General features: G+C 44.2%; 1 protein-coding gene across 2 annotated transcripts in view; it reads left to right on the top strand.

Annotated features, from left to right (window-relative positions):
* The first annotated feature begins 8,523 nt into the window (after positions 1–8,523).
* GAPVD1 (GTPase activating protein and VPS9 domains 1) overlaps positions 8,524–24,498 on the top strand; it is a 66,776-nt gene continuing 50,801 nt past the window's right edge. For both annotated transcript variants that reach the window (XM_054007352.1, XM_054007351.1), the window contains exon 1: positions 8,524–8,760. In XM_054007352.1, coding sequence (XP_053863327.1) covers positions 8,576–8,760 — 185 coding nt within the window. In that variant the 5' untranslated portion in view covers positions 8,524–8,575. The remainder of the gene's footprint in view (positions 8,761–24,498) is intronic.

Genomic DNA, 24,498 nt, shown 5'->3' with positions numbered 1-24,498 from the left:
CGCCTACCCTTATATACCCTCCCTCACGGCTTCGTGGAGGCCAGCTATTGGCTGCGGAACCCGCGCTGGAACCTTTCCATTGGTTGGCACCGACTAAGCTGGCCACTGTTGATTGGCGGAGATCAAGCTCTCCGCAGTGACGTGTGGCGTCGCACCCCTCCGTCATCGTTCCATTGGCCCGTTTTACCCGTGTCGCGGACCAATCAGCTTCGAAGGGACAGCCAAGCGGAGTGAGCCCATTGGCTGGGAGCAGTCGTCACGTTGCAGGAAAAGAGAGGCGGTGCTGGTCCATTCTGGAAGTTTCCATGGTTACCAGCCCCTGGGGAGGGAGTCGGGAACGGGGGAAATGGGGGCGAGGGGTTGGCAGGAGAGACCAAGGAGCGAACGGCCCCGGGGTCACAGCTCCTGTCCCCACTGCCACGCGGGGCCTGGGGCACTGGGACGCTCCCCCCAGAGGGGCCTCAATGGCCCAGAGGACACGGTGACGTCCCACTGAGGGGTCACGGCGGACCTGGAGACTGTGTGACCTCCCCACATGGCAGCCTCAACGGAGCAGGGAACGGCCTGACGCTCCCCACACAGGGGCCTCGATGGGCCAGAGGACACGGTGACGTCCCACTGAGGGGTCACGGCGGGCCTGGAGACTGTGTGACCTCCCCACATGGCAGCTTCAGTGGAGCAGGGAACGGCCTGACGCTCCCCACACAGGGGCCTCGATGGGCCAGAGGACGGCGTGATGTCCCGCATCGAGGGCACGACTGGTGACAGCATGACATCCCTCATGCAGGCCATGACGAGAAGCCCTGCACGGAAGGCACCGCAGAGCAACTTGACTACCCACGTGGGAGCTAGGATGTGGTGATATGATGTCTCCATGCACATTATGTCACACCACAAATTCTCTGATGTTATTGTATGCATCCCATAGAGAAAGTTAGAGAGAGTCAGGTGTCAGTGTATTATCTGCATTGTAGATTGACATAGAGTAAAACAAAACCCTCCATTTCCATGTAAAACTGCCTTATAAGCATTAACTTGTCAAGAACTGGGTTTTAATTCTCATCTTCAGGTCTTTCTGAACAGAAAAAAGAGGTCTGTTTGCTGATATAATCACACCCTTTTGGTTTTTGCTGCCCCGTTCAAACTGGAAAATGAACAGGTCCTTCCTATTAGGTTTGGCACTTTTTAGGCTTTGTTATTGAGTCACAATGGCTTGTTATTGCACCACCATATCCTGACACAAATATCACTCACTCCCTCGCATTACATCAGCCTCAAGATATCACAGGATAGGTGGAAATTCAATAGTTAATCATAAAATAAACTGTCACTACACATTTAACTCCCCTAAAATACCCCTGAACTACCAATAGAGTAGATTTTTGTGCCCTCCTATCTAATCTATATATGTAGCTAAACTTTAAACAAAATCACATTCAGGCAAAATCTATGTCTGTCATGTTTCAGCTGAAAGAAGAAAGTTTTCAGGAAGTTAAAAGTGACAAAATAAAAGGCTAGAATGAAAACTGTTATGCATCCTTTAAAAGGCATTAAGCTCGGAACCTAATAAGTTTGGAAACCTAAGTTAAAAGAAGTTTCAGGGATTGTACCAATTCTCAAGTCGTCCTGTCAATTTTTGCAGTTTTACAATCACATTTTCTGATATTGTTTGTCTTTCTCCTGTAGTTGTGTTGAAGACCCAAGCAAACAATGCCCAAGAAAGCAACATTTTAGAACAATTAAACCGTTGACTTGTGAGGAGACAAACCTTTCAGAGGAGCTGGACTGAGACTAGACTAAATACAAAACTCATTTCTTCCATTTATCTTTCCCTTAATAAATTCTTTACACGGACATTCAACATTCTCTCTCTCTCTCTCTCTCTGTTTCTCACACACACAAGAAAAAATCCAAAAATACATACTAAAGAAGCTATTCTCACAAGTTAAAGAAGAGAGGGATTGTTATTATATTATATTTAAAAAAAAATAGCCGAGAAGCGCTCACAGTGCAGGAAGCCATATAAGTACATATACAGATAGATTAGATTTATACAAAGAGAATGTTTGTACATTGTTCTAAACATAAAAATGCTATATCCAGACTGGTTATTGTTGCATGAGCTGCACTCTGCTTAAGTGGACAGCTTTCTTAACACCAAGGGTTCTCAAACTTCATTGCACTGCGACCCAAAAATTACTACATGACCCCAGGAGGGGGACTGAAGCCTGAACCCGCCCAAGTCCCATCACCCCAGGCGGAGGGGCCAAAGCTGAAGCTCAAGGTTGCAGCCCCAGGCAGGGGGCCTATAACCTGAGCCCCGCCACCCAGGGCTGAAGCCCTCGGGCTGCCCTAGGCGGTGGGGCTCAGGCTTTGGCTTCAGCCCCGGAGCCCAAAAAGTCTAACAGCAACCCTGGCAACCCCATTAAAACAGGGTCAAGACCCACTTTGGAGTCCCGACCCACAGTTTGAAAACAACTGCTTAACACCATTAAGTGAACTACACAGGTTCAAACAGTGCCAGGAGACCATCAGGAGAGACAAAGAGGCCAAATCTACAGTATGTTGTGCTGTCCCTACTCCCTACATGTGTAAGTCACTGCCATTTTTATTTCCCCACTCACCTTTTTTTCAAATATCTTCTTTTAACCTTTACATTATATCAGTGATGGGCAACCTGCAGCCTATGGGCTGCATGCAGCCCGTCAGGGTAATCTGCTGGCGGGTCGCGAGACAGTTTGTTTACATTGACCGTCCGCTGGCACGGCCGCCCGCAGCTCCCAGTGGACGCGGTTTGCCGTTCCCGGCCTTTGGGAGCTGCGGGAAGCAGTGCAGGCTGGCCACCGCTTTCCGCAGCTCCTATTGGCCTGGTATGGCAAACTGCGGCCATTGGGACCTGCGGGCGGCTGTGCCTGCGGACGATCAATGTAAACAAACTGTCTTGCGGCTCGCCAGCGGATTACCCTGACAGGCCGCGTTTGGTCCGCCGGCCACAGGTTGCCCACCACTGCATTATACAATCTTTGACTTTGGAGGATTTGGGTAGTTTATATATATGCACTTTATTTATTTTTTCTTTGCCATTATTTCTACTTTGTGTTGACACAGTATTGTTATTTAATTTCCTTCTTTTAAGGGACCTTAAGTTACTGATTCAAATACTGTACTTACTCTTCAGAAGAGGACTCTCTCCTGGCATATATCTATGCTTCCTGGGAGTTGGATGTAGTCTGGATACTCTATTTCTCCTCAGCAAAACTTGTGTATATAAGGGGAATGTTTTTCTCTTCCTAGCTGAGAACATGTTTATTGATGTTTGTTTAGCTCTAGAGGAAGCAATCTCATAATACTAGCAAATGTTCTGGGTTTCTTTTTGGATATACGGTGGCAGCTGACTGTATTGTACCCAACCTTAACAGTGTGTAATATGCTGTATGTTTTTGCTTGACTGCCATTATTGGGCATATTTCAATTTGCCACATTTATCATCGTTTCTAAAACGTTATTAAAAACTAATACCGTTTTTTTTAAGATTCATTTGATCAGAGAAGGAGGCCTGAAGGAGTTAGGGTGTGATGATTCACAAAAAGACTGGTGAATAGAGCTTTGGAGGTGTTAGATAGGCACATTTTTCATGTTACATCATGAAAGGGTGCTTGGAAGGGAAATCTCCAAGGATAACTCTGGTGCTGCAGGAAAATGGTGCTGATGATTCAGTAAAAGCTTCTCTCCCTCAATCAGTACTGACCCGAACGCTCAATCATGATGCTAGAGGATACCATACTAATATTTGTAAAAAGGTTTGAGGTCCTGGAATGGAATGTTCTTAGTGTTAGGTAGCATTATTAATTAATTTATTATTATTACTAGTTTCAGAGTAGCAGCCATGTTAGTCTGTATCCGCAAAAAGAACAGGAGTACTTGTGGCACCTTAGAGACTAACAAATTTATTAGAGCATAAGTTTTCGTGGACTACAGCCACGGGACTAATAAATTTGTTAGTCTCTAAGGTGCCACAAGTACTCCTATTATTACTAGAGCTTCCAAATGTAAATGAGAAATTAAATAGAGTTACCGACAACATTTGGTTATTACAAATACTTAAGCATTTTTCAGAAGAGTAAATGTGTTAAACCTGCTGTCCTGATAACATTTTGTGCGAGTAATTACATTCCACCACACTGAATTCTCCCTGCTGTCAATTGGATACAAGATTCTCCTTCATCAGTGACGATTGTCAGGGAGTTGGTTGAGAGTCAGGAGCTCTGGGTTCTATTCCTAGCTCTGCAACTAACTCACTTTGTGACCTTTAGCAAATTATTTAATCTTTCTGTGCCTTAGTTTCCTTATCTGTTAAATGTTGATAATACTTCTCTATCTCACAGGGTAGTTGTGAAGATAAATTAATGTCTGTAAAGTTCTTTGAGTTGAAAGGTTCTAAAGAAGGGCTAAGTAACATTATTACTATGATAGTATGATTATTATTAATTTCCTATCCTAAACTGTTGTGTAACGTAGCTGTTAACTGTTAATCAACTGCTTTGTTCCATCCTAGAGGTGGCTGCACTGAGCAATCCTGCCATGCTCTGCTCTGGATCACATTCCATATACAGTACAGGGAGACAATGTTCAGAATAGGCAGGTTAGCAGGTGCTGTATAAAGAAAGTGTTATTGGTGCCATTTAAAAATCATCACAGTTGGGGAGGGAGAGGGACTATAAACCCACTGATTTGGAGGTGAGGGGATATGTGTCAGAGGAAGCACAAGATATGCAGTTGCAGTATGTGATTGAGTTCAAAAATATTTGTTACTCTCAGTCGCCACAAGGTGGGTTGTTAGTCGTGGATTCAATTATAATAGGACAAGTTTCCATATCCTCAACTCCTTCAAATGGGGAAGGAATAACTAGTTCTTGGTCTGATGGGTCTTTTAAACTCAAGCTGAGCAGTTATAATTTATTTAAACATATCCAAATCAGACTGCATCTTGAGAAATGGGAAGGTATTGGATGAAAAGACACAAAGCATACAGCTACAGGAACAGTGACTTCAAACATCATCAGTCATGTGATCTGACTGGCCTAAATCTTGCACTTTACTATATGTCAAGATTTAAACTACTCCAGTCCATGCCACTTGCTTACCTGAACTGAAGATGCTGTTTCTGTGCTCTACATCACTTACCCTAGCTTGGCAACTCTGCATCTTAGTAAAATGTCTGTTATCCAAATATACAGTGTAGTTGTAGCTCTGTCGGTCCCAGGATATTAGAGGATATTATCCAAATAGTGGTTAATCAAAAAAGGACAGGTCACTGGTGAAATTTCATTCCCCCTGGAGACTTGGTAATCACAGATTTATATTCTCTGGAGATGCATAAAATTTAGCAACCACTGAAATGTAAAATAATAAAAAATGAAAGGCTGTAAAACCCCCTTGTCCCCGGCCCCTCTTTACTGACTCAGTCACTGAATCCATCCACTCCACTCTTTCCACCACCCTCCACTTCTCTGCCCCCTCTCCTATTTCAGAATCCATCCTAATTGGATAACTTTCCCTCCCCATCCTCTTTCTTTGCTCCTTCTCCCACTTTGCTGAATGCTTCTGGATAAAGACCCATGATCATGTGGACTTTCTTCACTGCAAAGTTATCCTCTTTCAGTTCTTTCATCTTCTTGGTCAAGCCACACTACTTCTCCATTCTCCTTGACTACATAATTCCAGCTGCCTATGCACCACCTTTGATTCCCTCCTCAAATCCTCCTTTATCTCTGCCTCCTCCATCTCCATACCAAATCTTGCCTACTTTTTAAAGAGAAGATGGACTACCTCCACCATCACGTACCTTGTCTCTCCTTCTTCCTGTTATTACCCTTCTCTTTCTCTACAATCACCAACACTATAGTCTTTTGCCTGCTATCCCACATCAGCTCAGCATCATTTCCTTTACCTCCAATCTCATCCTTAATCTCTCTCTCTGTTTTTATGGTCCTCATCCTCATGCAGAACGCAAGTACACCGTAGCGTCTCCATCCTAAAACAAGCACCCCTGACCCCACCCACCAGCCTCCCCAAATACTGCCCCAGCTTCCTTCTTCCCAGCTCCTCCCAGTTCACCATCTAACATTTCTTTCTTCCACTTCCATCCTGGATCCTTTCCAAGCTGGGTTTGATCCTCTCCACCACACTGAAACTGCTCTCACCAGGACCTCTAGTGATATCTTCATGGGCAAATCTCAGGGCCTCTGCCCCAAACCACTGTGTGTGAAAGAAACTGGAAACCAGATGAGACAGGTGGGTCAAGTTAAATTTGGAGAAGATGAGGCTGACAGTAGGAATGAGAAAGGATTTTGAGGACAAAGTCACAAAGTAGTGCATAGTCCTGAAGTCCTAAGATGTTAGTTTTGATCTTTAAAGCCTTTGATGGGGTAAGTCCAAACTATCTCAGAGACTCTCTCTCCCTCTGTTCTCTGCTGTGACAGCTAGATTGACCAGGGCAGTCTCCCATAGTAAAACAATCAGAGATTGGAATCACAACATATAGCCTGTGGAGTTTCCTGAAGTAGAAATCAGGATGAGACAAAGCCTTTATATATTTAGATAACAATGCATGACTCGTCTCTTTGCACAGGCTTTTCTCCAATCGTGAAGCAATGGGAGAGCGCAGCAACAGTCTCCTGGATAACAGTCACCAATGGCTAAGAGAGGAGGGAAGTGAAGCAGTTAGGTCCTACTTCAAACATGATTCATTATGAATTTCAATTATGTAAATAGTGTCTAGATACCACCCTGTTAGAAATTGAAGGGAGAATTGCTTTAAATCAATAATTATTTTTATACGAATAAAAAGGTAAAATTCAAAATTTGTATATGTAAGATCCATAACGGGCTTAATGTGTAAACTCCATTTTTTTTTCTTGTAGTTTCAGCTACTCTTCACATTTTCCAATTTTCAGATAAACTGATCTATTTGTAGGCTGCAATAAGTAACAGAACAGTAGCATGGCTATTTTTGCATACAAACAACTGGAGTTTTGTGTTTTACTTCGTGTATCTAAACATAGTTTGTTGCTTGACTTGGTATATCCTGAGCAATAGCGTATACTGATGGTTGGTAAAATGTCCTGCTGCTACAAGTGTCATACATAGTAAGACATCTTATCTTATTACTTAGGAATTACTCAGGAAGTCTGATTCAGTGTAATTACAGGGTAAGAACTAGCCAAAACATAGCCTACTGAAACTGTTCAGTGCCAGGTATAATCTTGGCATGACATCTGCTTCTCTGATACTCCTCCTTAAGCCAGAAAACCATTTTCACAAATGTGCAATTGATCTGTGGCTTCTTAATTGTTGAAAGAGGTCAAAGATTCTTCTGTTAGAGATCAGTTGGTTTCCTCTCAGTGTTTCTGGTCAGTCCAGGGACGCTGGTGTGTGGTGTTATCCAGGGCCAGCTCTGGCTTTTTTGCCGCCCCAAGCACAAGCTTGGTGGGCTGGTGCCTGGAGCTGGCCCTGGTGTTATCAGTCTGATCCAAGTATGCATTTATGTAGCTCTGATGTGAACAGGCATTCTTACTTACAAAAAGAAAAAAAGTTCAAAATAGAATTCTAAAAATTCCAGAGTTTTTCTCTTTACAAATCTGTATTAGAGAACAAGATGTCACACTTCTGCCAAACATAGGAACTGTACCAAATTCAGCTCTAGCATTCAAAGCTTACTTGAGGACAATTTCATCCTGAGACAGTATTGTTAGTTGAGCAGGGTGTTGTCCTTGTTGGCTGACTCACAGCTTCTTTTGCTGTTTTTACTTCATACATTTCTGATCTCATTTGAGATACCCAGTCTTTATATTTAATTACATTTATGAGGAGTCCAATAAAAAGTTGAAATTGAAATCCTGAACTGATGTTTACAAAATCAGAATAGTATCAGATACAAAGATACACGTCTCAGGCAGGCATGTTTATGAGGCATTTGTCAGAAGGGTGCAAATTTGACTAAAACAACTCTCTTCTTTTGTGGTATCTACAAAAAAAAATCAATCGTGGTTAAGTAGATGGTTTGCCATTGAACATTGTTTTTGATGCTGACCAATACAATTTGTTCCCTTGAGCTTCCCACGCCAGTGCATTTTACTCACCTGTTTTCTGTAGTTTTACACTTAGATTGCAAGCTCTTTGGGACAAGGGCTGTCCTTTTTCTAAATGGGGGCACACTGACTAGCACAAAGGAGCCCTGGCCCCTAGGTGCTAATATGAATAAACAATAAAAGTAACATAATAAATGCTCCTTATGCAAGCAAGAGCTTTATTTAGTTTAGTACACGTGGCAGGTCCAGCATCTACACCCCATGCAATACAATAATACGAAGCATTACAAGTAGAAATACAGTGTAGACAGTCTGACTGCCCTGCCTACCCGTGCCTGTGGGCTAAGGCAAAGTGGGGTTCTGTGTCAGGCCCCCCTCCATGTATGACAGTATATTTCTGAGCTGGTAGCGGCTGTCTGCAATTTCTGTTCCCATTGCTTCCAAAGGCAGACCTAGATGTTCCTTTTCTCTCGCCTCCTCTTTCCATGCCCGGACCCCCGCCCGTCTCTCTCCTCCTGGAACTACATCTCCCAGAAGGCCTGGCGCCCCGCCCCGCATGCGCAGTGACGGGCCTGTTCGTTCTCGCTGAGGGAGAAAGACGCAAGCAGCCGCGGGGTCTCGGTGGAGCGGCGGCGGCTGGAGACGGAGAGCGACGGCGCCACATGCATAGGTTGGGCCCCCTCCCCTCCCCTCCCCTCCCCGACGTGCTCCCTCCTCCGGCGGCTGCTGGCCCCGGCCCGGCGCTGCCGCCGGAGCCTGGCGCGAGCGAGGAGCGCGCGCCGCGGGGCCCGGCCGGGGGAGCCCAGGGGCCGGAGGCCGAGTCCTCGCGCCCCCTGCTGGGGCGGCGCCGGGGGCCGCGGGGCCTTTGCCGGCTCTTCCCCGCCACTCCCTGGGCTCGCGGGCGGGCGGGCGGGCGGCCTGCTGCTGGGGCGGGGCCAGGGCCCCGCTGGGCCGGGCAGCCCCTGCCCCACGGAGCCTGCACCGGCGCGAGCGGGGGGTCCCGTCCCCCTCCCCCTCCCCCTCCCCCTCCCCCTCCTGTCCCCGGCACGCGCGGGAAGTGGGCAGAGACCAAGTGCCCAAGGTCATGCAGGGGGCTAGTGGGGGAGCTGGGAGCAGAGCCCGGGGGGGGCTGTCCGGTGTTCTCAGCGCAGACCCATAACCGGCCTGCTGCCCCCCTCGGGATTCCTGGGCTGGGGGGTGGGCGAGAGAGAGGGAGAGAGGAACAATGGCAAAGCAACTTGCACTCCCTTCAGAGCAGTGCCAGGGCTGCTGGAGAGGGGAGTGGGGGAGCAAAGAGAAAACTGGAGCAAGAGCCAGCTTTTCTTGACAAGTAGTGCCCTGGGCTACTGGGAGGACAGGTTTAGACATGGGGGAAAAAGAGGGATGGAAAAACAGAAATGATAACAATGTGTTTATTGTGATGTATGTTACATTGAATCTTAGTAGCTACTTTTGTTTCTAGACAGATGAATGTAGCTCTCAAAAACATTCAGCATTTGTAGTGCAGAACCATTCAAGGTCCCATTTGCCTTCTCAGGAGCCATTGTTACCTGGCATGTCAATATTTAGCAAACTGCAGTCATTGAAGTATTAATGAATCTTTTCCTCCCATGGCATTCCAAAGAGAAGTACTGCAGGACCAGAGCCCTGTCTGAGCTAAGTCACTGTGACAGTACCAAGGTGTTTTAGAATCAATTTGGTTAGCTTTTATTGTAGAAGTTTTGGGTGTATTCATAGATTAAAAAGCTTTACATGGAAGAGCATTTTGACTTTCCCACTTCTTGGTTACTGCTGGAATGTATCTGCTCAAATTGAATGCTTTTTTCTTTGCTAAGTCATGAAATTGAGTTCTTCTTTATAGGACCAGCTTTTATGGCATTAAGGAAAACGCCACTGTAAAAATTGCTTATCTTTATAACTGAACAGATGACCCTTTGTTTACTAATGGGTTGGTCACTTTTTCTTCTTGAAGGCTAAAACTGGCCTGCCATGTGTAAAAGAGACAATCTGAAGATGATAGGGAATGAATTAATTATGGGACAAGTATGAAAGTTTTGAGAGTGAACCTCAGTATACTAGGTAAGAAGTTGGGCAGGAGTCTTCAGAAAAGAGACTTGTATATTGTAAACTGCTGTTACTTCACAGAGAACTTTAAAATATTCTGCCTAGGCATCTTTTTACACATCCCATTTTCATTATTTTATTTGCTCTTTGCTATATTTTCATACAAAGAAACTAATAAAATGTCTTAAGAGTTTTTCTGTTCCCTAATTGAAATTAGTTTTCACTTCATCTTTGGTTATAGTACCAATCATTTCTAGAGACTTCAGATAGGAAATCAATAGGTGAATTCTTAAGACAGCCATCTTAATTCTTTAAAAACCAGCATCTCAAACTTTCAAACCTCAACTTTAATAGATAGTGTGGGACAGACACACAAATTTGTTTCAAATAGCATGTTTTTCAAAGTTTTCTGTGAGGCATGGGTCTCTAACAATGATCGTGATTTTTTCAAACTGTACAAATGTGCTAGATATCAAGCTCATGTGTCATATATGCATTATTGTCAAAAAGTACCATGGGAAAAGACTGCCCAGTCGTATTTTGATGGAATCTGAGGCTATGTCTACACTACGCACCTCTTAGCGACACAGCTAAATGATGGGGTCTAAATTAGCTGTTACCACTCAAGAAAGAGATCTTGGAGTCATTGTGGATAGTTGTCTGAAAAACATCCACTCAATGTGCAGGGGCAGTCAAAAAAGCGTACAGAATGTTGGGAATCATTAAGAAAGGGACAGATAATAAGACAGAAAATATCAGATTGCCTCTATATAAATCCATGATACGCTCACATCTTGAATACTGTGTGCAAATGTGGTTGCCCCATCTCAGAAAAGATATATTGGGAAAAGATTCAAAAAAGGGTAACAAAAATGATTGGGGACATGGAACTGCTGCCATATGAGGAGAGATTAATAAGACTGGGACTTTTCAGCTTGCAAAAGAGATGACTAAGGGGGATATGATAGAGGTCTATAAAATCATGACTGATGTGGAGAGAGTAAATAAGGAAGTGTTATTTATGCCTTCTCATAACACAAGAACTAGGGGTCACCAAATGAAATTAATAGGCAACAGATTTAAAACAAACAAAAAAGTATTTTTTTCACACAACGCACAGTCAACCTGTGGAACTCTTTGCCAGAGGATGTTGTGAAGGCCAAGACACTAGATAAGTTCATGGATAGGTCAATCAATGGCTATTGTCCAGGATGGACAGAGATAGTATCCCTAACCTTTGTTTGGCAGAAGCTGGGAGTGGGTGACAGGGGTTGGTTCACTTGATGATTACCTGTTCTGTTCATTCCCTCCTGGGCACCTGGTATTGGCCACTGTCAGAAGACAGGATACTAGGCTAGATGGACCTTTGGCTGTACTGCATCAGACCATGGTTATGTTACAGCCACAGGTGCACAGTGTAGGCTCTCTTTGTCGGCAGGAGAGAGCTCTGCTGCTGACAAAGTATTGTTAAATTAAATAAATAAAATAAATTAATGGAGATATCCCATCTCTTAGAACTGGAAGGGACCTTGAAAAAAGGTCATCAAATCGAATCCAGCCCCCTGCCTTCACTAGCAGGACCAAGTACTGATTTTGCCCAGATCCCTAAGTGGCCCCTTTAAGGATTGAACTCATAACTCTGGGTTTAGCAGGCCAGTGCTCAAATCACTGAGCTATCCCTCTGTCCCTGTTAACACTGGTGCTTTTTGTCTGTAAAGCTTTTGTCGTTTGGGGGGAGGGGTGTGGTGTGTTTTGTTTTTTTCCACACCCCTGAACGACAAACGTTTTACTGACAAAAGTCCAGTGTAGACAAAGCATGATAATCTGGCTCTCCCCTTTATCTGCATCTTCTTTAATCGGACTGTGACAACTGCCTGTCTGTCTAGCCAGCCTGCCTGCATCAGTCTCCTTAAAGGGGACTCCTGATTCAGACCTGTACCTCTTTATATAGCTACAGGCTTTCTTACTAATTTTAATTTGAAGCATGCCATCAGAACTTGTCTCTCACTGAATGCTTTCTTAAAGAAACTTTGCCCACTTAAGATCTCCCTGCTTTTTGCCCTGCATCTTGGTAGGACTGCAGGATGGTACTCATTTGTACATCTTCCTGTTCCTAGTTCCAAACTTCTTCAAGAAGATCTCATGATTCAACATTTTTAATACTTAGATCCAGTTTCTACTGTACAAGGCTGTCACAATACTTCTATTTTCCTATTTCATAGTCCTTAAGTATTTCAGCCTAATTGGATATTTTAAATCACCCTTTACTTGCAATTCTCAAAATGCAATACAAAACTCCTGAAGGGGTGTGTGATGGGGTGGACTAGGCCCAGAGGCCCCTGCTGGAGGCCTCAGGGTTCTGCCACATCCATCCCAGGGAAGGAGCAGTGGAGAGGTCCTCCAAGCAGGGTAGAGTGGCTGCAGAGGAAGCAGCCAAAGAGGGCCCAGGAGGGCCATATAAAAGGAGTTGCAGAGCAGTAGTCAGTTGCTACTTGGAGAAGAAAGAACTGCAGGCCTGGCAGCCTGGAAGAGCCACAGGGCCACGGACAGTTTGCTAGCAGGAACCGGGGGAGCTCCTGGCTGGTTGCTAGGAATGAATAAGAACTGAGCCTGGGGAGGGCTGTAGGAGGATAGTGTCTCCAGGGAGGAAGCCCTGGCAGTACAGCCCCATACCAGGGCTGGACTACTTAAAGACCAAAGCCCCGGGAGGGCTAAAGAGAGAGAGACACCACCAGAGGGGTACTGAGATTGGCCCCAGTGGACCATATACCCGGAAGGGGTTTGTGCTGGTTAATATGCAGACAGTGTGACTCAGCCAGAGCGCTGTGTCACTGACAAACCCGCATGAGAAGCACCCAAAGGGTCACCAGCACTAAAGAACGCAGATGCCCAACCAGAAGGGGGCACTGGGGGTGGGTGCCAACCCCATTACAGGGGGTTAATCTTAACAGTGTTGCTGGGAAAATAGATCACTTTTATTGGGTGTGTCTGAGGGTATAGTCACATTAATTAACAGTGATCCTGCATGCTGTTCCACACGAGCAGACCCCAGTGCTCAGAGTTCCACACTGACTTCAGTGGGGCCACCCATGCAAAACAGCTTACAGGATAGGGCCCTAAATTTGCATGATATGAAAAATGATTTTAACATTTTGTTGTATACAGCCTATTTGCAAATACACACTTTTAAATAGATTGTCTATAAATATAGTTTCTGTTTCCAACAGATGCTGAATCCTGCTAATGTGAAATAAGCCCTTCTTTGCTTAATAACTTTAAGAACCTCCCAATCTCTTATATTTTTGGGGGAGAGTGTCACTTAGTAAAATGTTCTAAAAATATAATCATGTATACACATTAGAAATATATTAGCAAGGAAGATATTGCTGACCCTTTATTAATGGGCCATTTTTAGCATCTGTTGTCTTTGTTATTACTTAAGACACAAACAATTGTAGTGGTTATTTTTTTGTTTTTGCTTATGTCATGACAAATTTAAATGTGGTATGTGGTATTCACAGAGTTATAAAGTTTGACGTGGTTTAAGTAAACAGAGTTTTGTAATGTTTGTCTAAAACAGGGGTGGGCAAACTTTTTGGCCCTAGGGCCACATCGGGTACAGAAATTGTATGGAGGGAATGGTAGGGAAGGCCAGGAGAGGCTATGCCTCCCCAAACAGTGAGGTGTGGCCTGGCCCTTTCCCTCTATCCAGCCCCCCGGAACCTCCACTCAACCCGCCCCCCCCCCGCTCCCCACCCCTGACTGCCCCCGGTGACTGCCGCATCCTATCCAAACATCCCTGCTCTCTGCCCCCAACCATCCCCCCGGGACACTCATCCCCTATCCAACCTCCCCTGCGCCCCACCCCTTGACCACCCCCCTATCCAACCCTCCCAACTCTCCCCACCCCACGTTACCTGTGGGGTGGGGGAAAGGGGGGCTCAGTCCTTTCCCTGTGTGTTTCACCTGCTCGTTTGGCTGCTCTCCCTGGCAGTCGGGCAGGGCTCGCTCCTTGTCTGGGGTTGGCTGCTGGGGACAAGGGCCAAGCTTGCTCTGCCCCTGTTTCCAGCAACAGGGCCCAGGCCCCTTGACCGCCCCCCTGCTCCTCACCTCTCCCCCTCCCCCCGAAACTCCCTCTGACCATGCCACCCGAAGCACCAGGTCTGGCAGCCCGGCCGGAGCTGCAGCCATGTTGCCCAGGCACTGGGGGAACTGTGACTGCAAGGGAGGGGAGCAGAAGAGGAGTTGCCAGGGGCTAGCCTCCGCCCTGCTCATCACGCTGCCGGGAGTTGGGTTGGCTCCTCCGCAAGCCTGTCCTGTCCCCGCTCCCTGGCCCGAGTTCGGGGGCCAGAGGGAAGGGTCCTGCGTGCTGGATGTGGCCCGCGGGCTGTAGTTTGCCCCCCTCTGGTTTAAAAGTTCACCTGGCTTCCCCTTGTCAAATATTTCTTGTGAACTTATGTTTTTCTCTGTAAATTTAAGTACTGTAGCCTGTGAAAATGGCATCTTTACAAATGTAGTTTTGGGGTGGGGTTTTTATTCTTTTATTGTGTTTGGTTTTTTGAGTAGGTGAAAGTGATCTTCTGGAATTAAGCTAGCAATTGTGGAGTCTGAAAGTTTGGGTTCTGTCTTGTAAATATAGACAATTTTAAGTTTATCTGTTCTTAAGTGTTATCAAACCGAAAGCCTTCATGCTGTTTATTTACGTTTCGCAGATACTGTTTATTTATTAATAAGTATAAAAAAAAAAAATGGTTGTAGCAAGGGACTAATTCCCCACAACTACGTAGTTGTGTGTGATGACAGCATTTCCACAGACTTTCAAAGCTGACTTTCTTTGAAGCTGAGATGATAGAAAATAAATTGGAACTGTGCTACAATGTACTTTGGGACTAAGATCCGAGTACAGGGCTTTACATCTGTAAATGAGAGAGAGATAGTAATTGCAATGAGTCTTACTGGTAATCATATCAATATTTATTTAAATTTATAAAATATAAAAAGATGCCATTCTTAAAACAGTGGGTGTGTTTGACATAAATTAGAGGCAAATAATGCTAGCAACTAATAACCCTGAACTCCCAACCATCACACCATCCTCAACCCCTATCAAGTTCCTCTTACTCCAAAGGTCTTGGCAAATAGATATGCTTTGCAATGTGTCCTGGTGGTCAACAGACCTGGGATGCTTTGGACCAGGGAAAGGAGGTTGCAAGCTGCTCATGGAGAACAACCTATTGCCTCCTTTCTCTTAAATCCAAGGGATTCCAACTTGTGCATATCTGCTGTTGCAAGTGTGGTAGGATGGTATAAGAAGAGAGACAATGCCTTAAGTAAGAATGTTCAAGCTGTTGGGTGAATGATCATTTTCTAGTAGTATCTCCACTTTTTATTTTTTGCAGCACAAAATGAGTCATCTGAAAAATAGCTATGTCTACACTGCCCATCAGTGTCAGCAGTGGGTAGGGTTAGTGTAGAATCATGCAGCAATGAAAAGCAAGTTGCATCCACACTGGAGAGTGTAGCTACCCATGTCAATGAAAGGCTCCATCAACTGGAGGCAGCTGTTAAAAATAGAGTAGATGTGGAAGGTGCTGCTTGGGCTGCAGAGAGTGATGTAGGATATATACCCACAGGCTTCAGGCGTACCTTTATTTGCCCAAGCCGTGCCTCACTCTCTGCCCTGGTCTTTATCCCCTTCATAGGGGGGCTAACAGTGTATGTACTTTACATGCCGCCGTAAATGGTGTGCTGTGTAGACATATCTTTAGACACTGCATAAGTCCATCCATCAAATGATTGATGTACTCTGTAAAGGGATCCTGAAAATTAAGGGACTTCCTACCCCGCACAAAAAAAATCCCACCTCGTACTTTAAACTATAAATCATTACACCTCTACCCCAATATCCCAATATCACGCCACCTGATATAACACGAATTCGGATATCGTGGTAAAGCAGTGCTTTGGGGGACGGGCTGTGCACTCCGGCAGATCAAAGCAAGTTCGATATAACGCGGTTTCAACTATAACGCGGTAAGATATCTTGGCTCCCGAGGACAGCATTATATCGGGGTAGAGGTCTGTTATCCTAGATTTCAAGATGGGTTGAGGCTTCCACCGAAGACAATACTTGGGGAAAAACAAAGCATCTATTCTGTAGGAAAAACCCTGGAGATACATTCACGTCTAAGCACCATGTATAGACATTTAGTCTTCTGTTAAAGAAAATATGCTATCTGGATTTAAAAACATTGTTTAGATAGATATGTTGTTCTCGTTGTTTGTTTTTTTTAAAGTAACTCCTGAGGTAGGGTGATGAAACTAAACTAAAAATTTGTTACACTGTGTGGTTAGTAAAGGAGGAAAACATTTGCCTTTTTGCCTATAGGAAATGTATGCAAAAGGTCACCAGATTAAAAAAAAAAAAAAAAAAATTCTGTTTCATCACACTAATGTGGACACACTTGATTACAAACACCACTGTATTCTGATACTAGTTGTGTTCGCTAATCTTCTTTCCCACTCCAGTTGTGCTAAATTGTGCCCAGGAATAGTAATCCTGTTGAATAGACAATACATTCAGTGTTGCAGTGCAGCCAGTGGGCACAAGTAAATTTATAATGCAAAGTTGGGTTAGTCTGCTATTAAAGTTGAGGTTTGAAAGTTTGAGATGCTGGTTTTTAAAGTTGAGAACTCAGTTCATATAATTTATTTAGCTATCTTTTATTTACAAGTGAAATTTTCAGCTTTTAACTTTTTAGCTAGCTCTTTGAGACACATGGCATTTATTTAAATCCAAATTCTGTTGCTTTTTAGCTGTTACTGTAAATGTTAATGAGACAGGAAACATTTTATGTTTTGATATGGGACAAGTTAACAGGGAAACCAAGCAAGCTTGCTTAGGAGATATTTTGCAGTTTGACGGAATGGTTCCAATTTTGTCTTGGTTTGCCCTGCCTAGATTTGACCTGTCCAAACTTGCTATGGAAGCTGAATCCTGTGTGAGTGCCATGCTAAAAAAATAACCTGAAGCAAGAAATGTTCCAAGTGAGAAGAAAAGAAAAAAATAAAACTTACTAATGATCTTTACCACTTTGGTAAATAATCCTTATCAATTTTGTTGAATGTTTTTTTTTTTTTAGTGAAGCACGTAAGTATTTTATAGAGCTGGTGGTTTCTTTACATTGCAATACAAAATCAGACATGTATTTTGTATTAAGCATTAGTTAAATTTTCAGTCATCTATTTCAGTATAATGGTTTTTAGGATTTTATTGCTTTTAATCTGTCTGTCCTAGGTATTTCTAAGTCATTTATCACCTTGGTATCTAAGCACCATATCCCCTTTTTCTTATGTTGTGCTATGTTGTGACAACAGTTGTCAAATGTCATGTCAGACAGGTATGTCAAAACATTTCAGCTCATGCTATCCAAGAGCATCCTGATGTGTTGTATATTATTAACATTAATCATTGTATTACAGTACATTTTTGTGGCTTGTCATTCTTTTTTAGTAGTGTTTAAGCAGCCTCATAATAATTTACAGCTGCAATACCAAAAAACCACTTCAGCGTATCTACATTGAAATTATGGAGATAGCAGGAATTTAATATGAAAAATCCAGATACTTGCTTAAATTCTATTGTTTCTGCAGCCACATGGAATTTAAAAAGCAACAGAGGGTCCTGTGGCACCTTTAAGACTAACAGAAGTATTGGGAGCATAAGCTTTCGTGGGTAAGAACCTCACTTCTTCAGATGCAAGGGTTGATGCAAGAAGTGAGGTTCTTACCCACGAAAGCTTATGCTCCCAATACTTCTGTTAGTCTCAAAGTTGCCACAGGACCCTCTGTTGCTTTTTACAGATTCAGACTAACACGGCTACCCCTCTGATACATGGAATTTAAACTTCTGTTTGTCACAGAAGTGATTTAGATATTTGGATTTTATAAACCTTTGTCCTTTGGACAACTGTAAATAATCTCTCACCTCTCCAAGTTGGTAAGTTCTTTGTCTGGGACCATAAGTTGATTTCATGAGCACTTACAAGCTAACACAGTTGGGCAATTATGACTTTTTGTATTCCATAGTAGTTAATAAGAACATTCTTTAAAATTCTTGTCCTGAATGCTGGAGTGAATTGAACTGCTCTGCAGTACAGGAAGGCTACAGCCCATACAATTGTTTGCTTATCATGATTTCTTTAGATAAATAAAGTTCCTCCCTTCTTACTTGATTTGTCTCTTTTTCCAAGTAGCTGGGTGTGACAGGTTGGACCCCTTAAGGTGCCACCTGATGTGCTGGGATATCACTGAACCTGCCTGTTCTGCCAGCCAGGGCACCCTTTTTACCTGTCTTGCTGAGCCAGGCTATTATGCCTCCTCCAGCATACACACCGGCAGGGCCACACCCAACTGCAGAATGAGGCAGACACTGAGATCAGCTCTGGGAAGCCTCAGCTTAAGGGATTTACCCCAGCAGTCAGGTGTCCACCTCCCTTGAAGTGCAGACCCAAAGGTATATTATGAAATCCGCCCCCTCCCTCAGTGTGGAGGAAGGTATGCATAGCCGCTTACCCCCCCCCCCCCCGCCCCCATTGTGAATTGCTCAAATGGAGTTTATATTCTAAACAGGAAATACATTTATTAACTACGAACGGTGAATTTTAAGTGGTTAAAGAGATAGCAAACGGAACAAAGCAGATTACTAAGCAGATAAAACAACACACACATACTAAGCTTGTTTCACTAAAGAAATTGGTTACAGATAGTCATTTCTCACCCTAAATATTGTCACAGGTAGATTGCAGAAAGTCTTGAAATGCAGCTACACTGGCCTGCAGCTTGAGACTTCAGGTATTTCCACTCACAGACTGGACACCCGCTCAGCTTGGGTTCAACCTTTCTCCCCTCAGTTCAGTTCTTGCTTCCAGGTGTTTTTCAGTGTTTCTTTGGGTGGGGAGGCAGAGGAGAACCATGATGGTGTCACTCCCCTGCCTTATATAGCTCTTGTGTATGGCGGGAACTCTTTGTCTCCCAGTGGCATTCCAAGGGTGGGTCCAGTACCAGGTGACTCAGACCCATGTCTCTGCAGGGCTGTGGCAGCCGTTACTCGTAGGCTGTCTGGAGCGTCCACAGGAAGACTACGCTCTTTCACATCCATTGTCTTTGCTAATGGGCCATTAGACCTGTCTGGATTTTCCATTGTTGTACCTGAAGGGCTAGTTGGGGGGTGACACCCAACGTGACACATTTGAAATACAGATACATAGTCAATATTCCTAACTTCAGATACAGAAATGGTACAGGCACACACATTGGATAATCACATTCAGTAAATCCTAACCTTTCCAATTATATCTCACATGAGCCATCTTGCATAAAGTATATATCAGTTATGTCGTATTCATTTCATAAGCATATTTTCATAAAGAATATGGAGTGAAACATCACACTGGGTGTTTCAGAGCAGGCTGTATTCCTAATATTTGTATTTAGAGCAGTGAGACTGAGCACAGTCATTTATTGACATTGTTTTTCATGTGCTTCTCTTTTTGCTGAATTGGAGTCCGTTATTTTGGTCACTTACGGAATTTAGTAATGTTTTTTTATGCAGTAGTTTGAAGCCTTCCAACATGCCATACCTATCAGATGCATTCCTTTACTTTCGTAAGGACATGTCTATGCTACAAAATTAAGTCGACCTACCTTATGCTGGCATACAGCTGCTGCAGTAATTACATCGCTTGGCCTGTCTACACTTTGCTCCTTGGATCAGCGATGTGCTTCCTCACCAGCAGCGTTTGTATCGATTGTACTGTCAGTGTGGGACATTGTGAGATGGCTCCTGAAAGCCAGTAACAGTCGGTGGAAGCAATGCAGTGTTTACACTGACACTGTGTTGACCTAATTACGTCGACCTTGACTGTACGCCACTCGTGGAGGTGGAATTATAATGTCAGAGTAGCAGGGCAGTTACATCAGCGGGAGCAAAATTTAAGTGTGAAGACTTCCTTAGTTAGGTTGACGTAAGCTGTCTTGTGTCGACCTAACTCTGTAATGTAGACCAGAGCCAAGGTTCACAAGCTATACCTTAGGGCTAATCTACAGTGGCAACGCTAAAGCGGTGCTGCGGCAGTGCTTTAACGTGGCTTGTGTGGTTGTGGCAGAGCACTCCCAGCGCTCTAAAAAAACCACCTCCACGAGTGGTGTAGCTATCAGCGCTGGTGCACTGTCTACACTGGTGCTTTACAGTGCTGAAACTTGCTGCACTTGAGGGTGGCGGGGTGTTTTTTCACACCCCTGAGCGAGAAAGTTGCAGTGCTGTAAATTGCCAGTGTAGATAAGCCCTGAGTCTTCCTCTTCAGTTTCCAGTCAGTTTGCCCTGTTACTCCAGACTTCCACATGACTTGAGAAGCATTGTTGAAAACTGGTGAGTGGGAGCAGTGCCTCTCATTGGCACAGTGCTTTTTCCAGAGGCTGAGTTCAATAGCAGTCATTAGCAGGCCAATCAGCTTAATTTATGGAGGACTATAAAACCATAAAAGCTTCTGATTCTGCTTTCTAGATGAAATAAGATTGACTGCACCATGTGAAAACCCAAATGAATTAAAACTTTTTGTCAACACAGTTGTAGTGACTGGCAACCGACTCACCAGTTCACAGCTTAAGGCTTGTACACACTAGTGCTTACTTTGATATAACTCAAGTCACTTAGGGGTGTGGAAAAGCTACCCCCGAGCGACGTGAGTTATACCAACCTAAGCACCGGGGTGGACAGCGCTTTGTCGGCGGGAGAAGCTTTCCCACGACACAGCTACTGCCGCTTGGAGCGATGACAGGAGAGCTCTCTCCCATCGGAATAGAGCGTCTGCATTGGGAGCGTTACAGCAGCGCAGCTACGTCGGTACAGCTGCACGACTGTAGCGATTCTAGTGTAGACTAGCCCTTAGGGCATGGTTACACTGAAAGCACTGTCGTGGGAACGCTCCCGCAGCAGCGCTCTGAAGTGCAAGTGTGGTTGCGTGCGAGCGCTGGGAGAAAGGTCTCCCAGCGCTCCTGGTAATCTACCTCCACGAGGGGTTTAGCTCTGAGCGCTCGGAGCCTGTCTATGCTAGCGCTTTAAAGCGCTCTGACTTGCTGCGCTCAGGGGGGTGATTTTCCACCCCCTTGAGCCAGCAAGTTAGAGCGCTATAAAATGTAAGTGTAGCCAAGGCCTGAGTCTCACGCATCTTGACCTTGAATGGTCTTTTATTGTGTTTGAATTTCCACCACAAAGAGACAGATACTTTTTGCATGTTCATTTCAGGAATCATAATGCTAGAGCCCATGGGCCGTAGTTTGCCCACCCCTGGGCTAGAGTATTTATCAATACAGATGCTCATAAGTGTCATTATTCAAAGTTTATATTGTTTTAGTATTGAAGTTCACAATAGTAATAGCTTAAAAAGCTGCATGACAGTGGAGAACCTCTCAACTATTCTGTGCCTAGATGGTCTGTCTCTTGATTTGATGGGTATAATACAAGTGATGCAGACATCTGCTGATGAATGTAGTATGTTAGGGAAACGACAATTTTTGTATATTTATAAATATCTTTTTTTTTCTCTTGACAGCATAATACAGTTTAAAAGATTATATTGAGGTAACCTGATACGTTCTGCCATGTTGTGGCACTCTAACTTGTCAACTTATTTTTAGATATACTGCACTCATGTGTCAAGATATTAAAAATGTGTGTGGGAGTATTAATTTGGATTCTGAGCATCACCTGATATTGAGTCACTCCTTTGTGGAGCCTTCTTGGAGTAAAAACATGCTGTGCTTTTATTCTGATAATCAGAATTAACTCTAAATTGTCTCTAACCGAAGCCTGTCCTGTATTTTCAAATGAATATATAAATGCACCAATGTCACTTGTAAAGCCTTACGTCCGTAATAAACTTCCCATCCAAATCCTCTCCATAGTCACCAATGATGAATCCTACAAGTAAGAAAGCAGACTGATTCGGGGCTTAAGTATATTGAATCTTCTTTCTAGCCACACAAGAAAAACTTCTACAAGATCACCTGTAGGACCATGGCTGGCAAAGTTTGAATTCGTATTTTCAAATCCAAATCTCCCAAGTCATATTTGCTGCAGTATGTCAGATGATTTACTTGAGTTCTGAGAGTGAATCTCCACAGGCGGGTTAGTCTGAAGCTTTTCTGATGCACGTCAGGTGACTCTCAGTATGCAAGTTGCACCAATAGTATGGACATGGAACACCTATTCCATTTTCAGTTTGCATCATGTGAACATAGCATAGCATTCTCCAGGAGTATCCCTTGGTCCTTTGCTTCCTTGCTCAGCAGTGTGCATCCTGGGATTGTTTTCACTGGGAATTGTGGGAATTTTAAAATAAAAAGAAACATTTTAACTATTGCCGGAGTAGTTGAGTGTGCGTGTGGTCATTGAAAGGCAGATAATGTTTGTTTAGGATACAGTTTGGAAGCAGAAGAAAAAAAATGGTTCAGTCATTCTAACTGCATGTTGTTTTGCATAATATTTGTGAGGGGGATGGGGAAAGCCTTGCTGATGGGTGGGAGGCTGAGGTCCAGACACTTGCTCAAAGGTTCAAACAGCCAGCAAGACATCCCACGGAGAACACAAACACCCAGGGGAATGCTGTCTGGGATGCCTCTTGTTTGTGTTTTGAATTTTATGCCTGAACATGTTGCCCATGTAGGGGTAGAGGGGTGTTGGGATGCAGACATTTTGAGCACGGGGGTATTTTGTGTGGGTGATTGACGTTTAACATTCCCTATGTGCTTTTGTAAAAGCTTATGAATGTTCAGCTCTATTTAAAGGATTTTCTGTGTTAAAATCAATGATTTCTCATAATGGATGCATTGTAAACTGTTTTATTAGGAAATAACAATAAAAAACAAAGTTTTAATGAAACCAATGGAAAAATATCTGTATTTGGAAATGCCTTGAACTAATCTTCTTAAGTAACTAGATGCACACACACTTTTAACTACTGCAACGGGGCAAACAAAACTCCAAGTGCAATAGTAAGGACATTTCAAATACAACAATTTGGAGCGTTGGGGGGGGGGGTGCATAAAGTTAAAGACAAGTATACACCTTGTTGCTGGTGGTTCTTGTCCGCATGGGTTCTGGGATTGAGTGTCGTGGCTCAAAATTCTCATGGGCATTGCAAGGCTCAAAAGAGCTGGACACAAGTGCAAGTGTTCTTAGTGTCTACAGCAGTGGTTCTCAACCTATTGACCGTTGTGGGTCACATATGCATCTTGTGGGCTGCATCCACACAATCTATATACTACCTGTATGGCCCTGAGGATGTCACGTGAGCTGCAGCTGTGGGCTTATTGGGCCGCTAGCAGGCCGTAGGTTGATAACCACTGGTCTAGAGCTTGCAGCTGAGAGGTGAATGGGAGCCGCTGGGAGCATTGCTGCAGCAATGCGGAGGTTAGGAGTTGCTGCTTGTCCCAGTAGCCAGCATTGTCCAGGGCCAGAAGGACCTGACTGGATCCCAAGTTAAGGGACTGCTGGCCTAGCAGGCGCATGTTTTCCAGGAGGGCATTCTGGCTCGGGATAACATCTATTAGTTGCCTCTGCATTTCTGTCTTTCCATGCTCTACTTTGTCACGGTGATGCCACTGCATCGCTGTCTTTGGTCACTGCCACAATCTCCTAGGAGAGCTGCATTCCTCGTTTGCAGCCTCCACATCTCACTAGCCTGCCTTTCCTCTGTGACTGTGCCAGGAGTTCTACAAACATCTCATCCTGAGCTTTGCTTTTTCTCCCCTTCAGGTTGGCCAGCCTACTGGAAGTAAATAGAGGCCCAGGCCTTGATGGTCTGGCTGCTGCAGGCATTGTGGTTGTGGGAGTAGGAGATGGAAAGAGTCACTTGTTCGTATCCCAGACAAGTCATGGTAGCTTTTTTTTTTTCTCAGTATGTATATGTGGCTTTACCTCTCTGAGCTTCCTCCAAAGAATGGGAAGTGATCTGCATGTATAAAGGGTAGTAGGTACATTTGGCTTTGTCTATCATATCTGCTTTCAAGCTGTTTGGGGTGGGGTGTTTGGAGCTATGTTCCAGGTTTGTTTTTGTGGTTTGTGTGCTGGTGATGCTTCTATGGCATTGGAGCTGTAAAGGGCAGAGGTTATGGAAGGTGAGCTGGATAGTAATCTCCTTTGGGCTATCCTCCTTCTCGATGATGTTACACAGAGGCTGGTGACTAGGAGGAGAGAATGATCTTATTCAAAAAGACAAAGAGCAGACCAGTGAGAGAAGCTCAAAAGTTAGTCACCAGGACATTTCCCCAAGAAGTGCTGCAA

The sequence above is a fragment of the Malaclemys terrapin genome, chromosome 17 (assembly GCF_027887155.1).
Source record: "Malaclemys terrapin pileata isolate rMalTer1 chromosome 17, rMalTer1.hap1, whole genome shotgun sequence".
Classification (NCBI taxonomy): domain Eukaryota; kingdom Metazoa; phylum Chordata; order Testudines; family Emydidae; genus Malaclemys; species Malaclemys terrapin.
The sequence above is the reverse complement of the archived record's forward strand: the minus strand, read 5'-3'. Positions and strand labels throughout refer to the sequence as shown.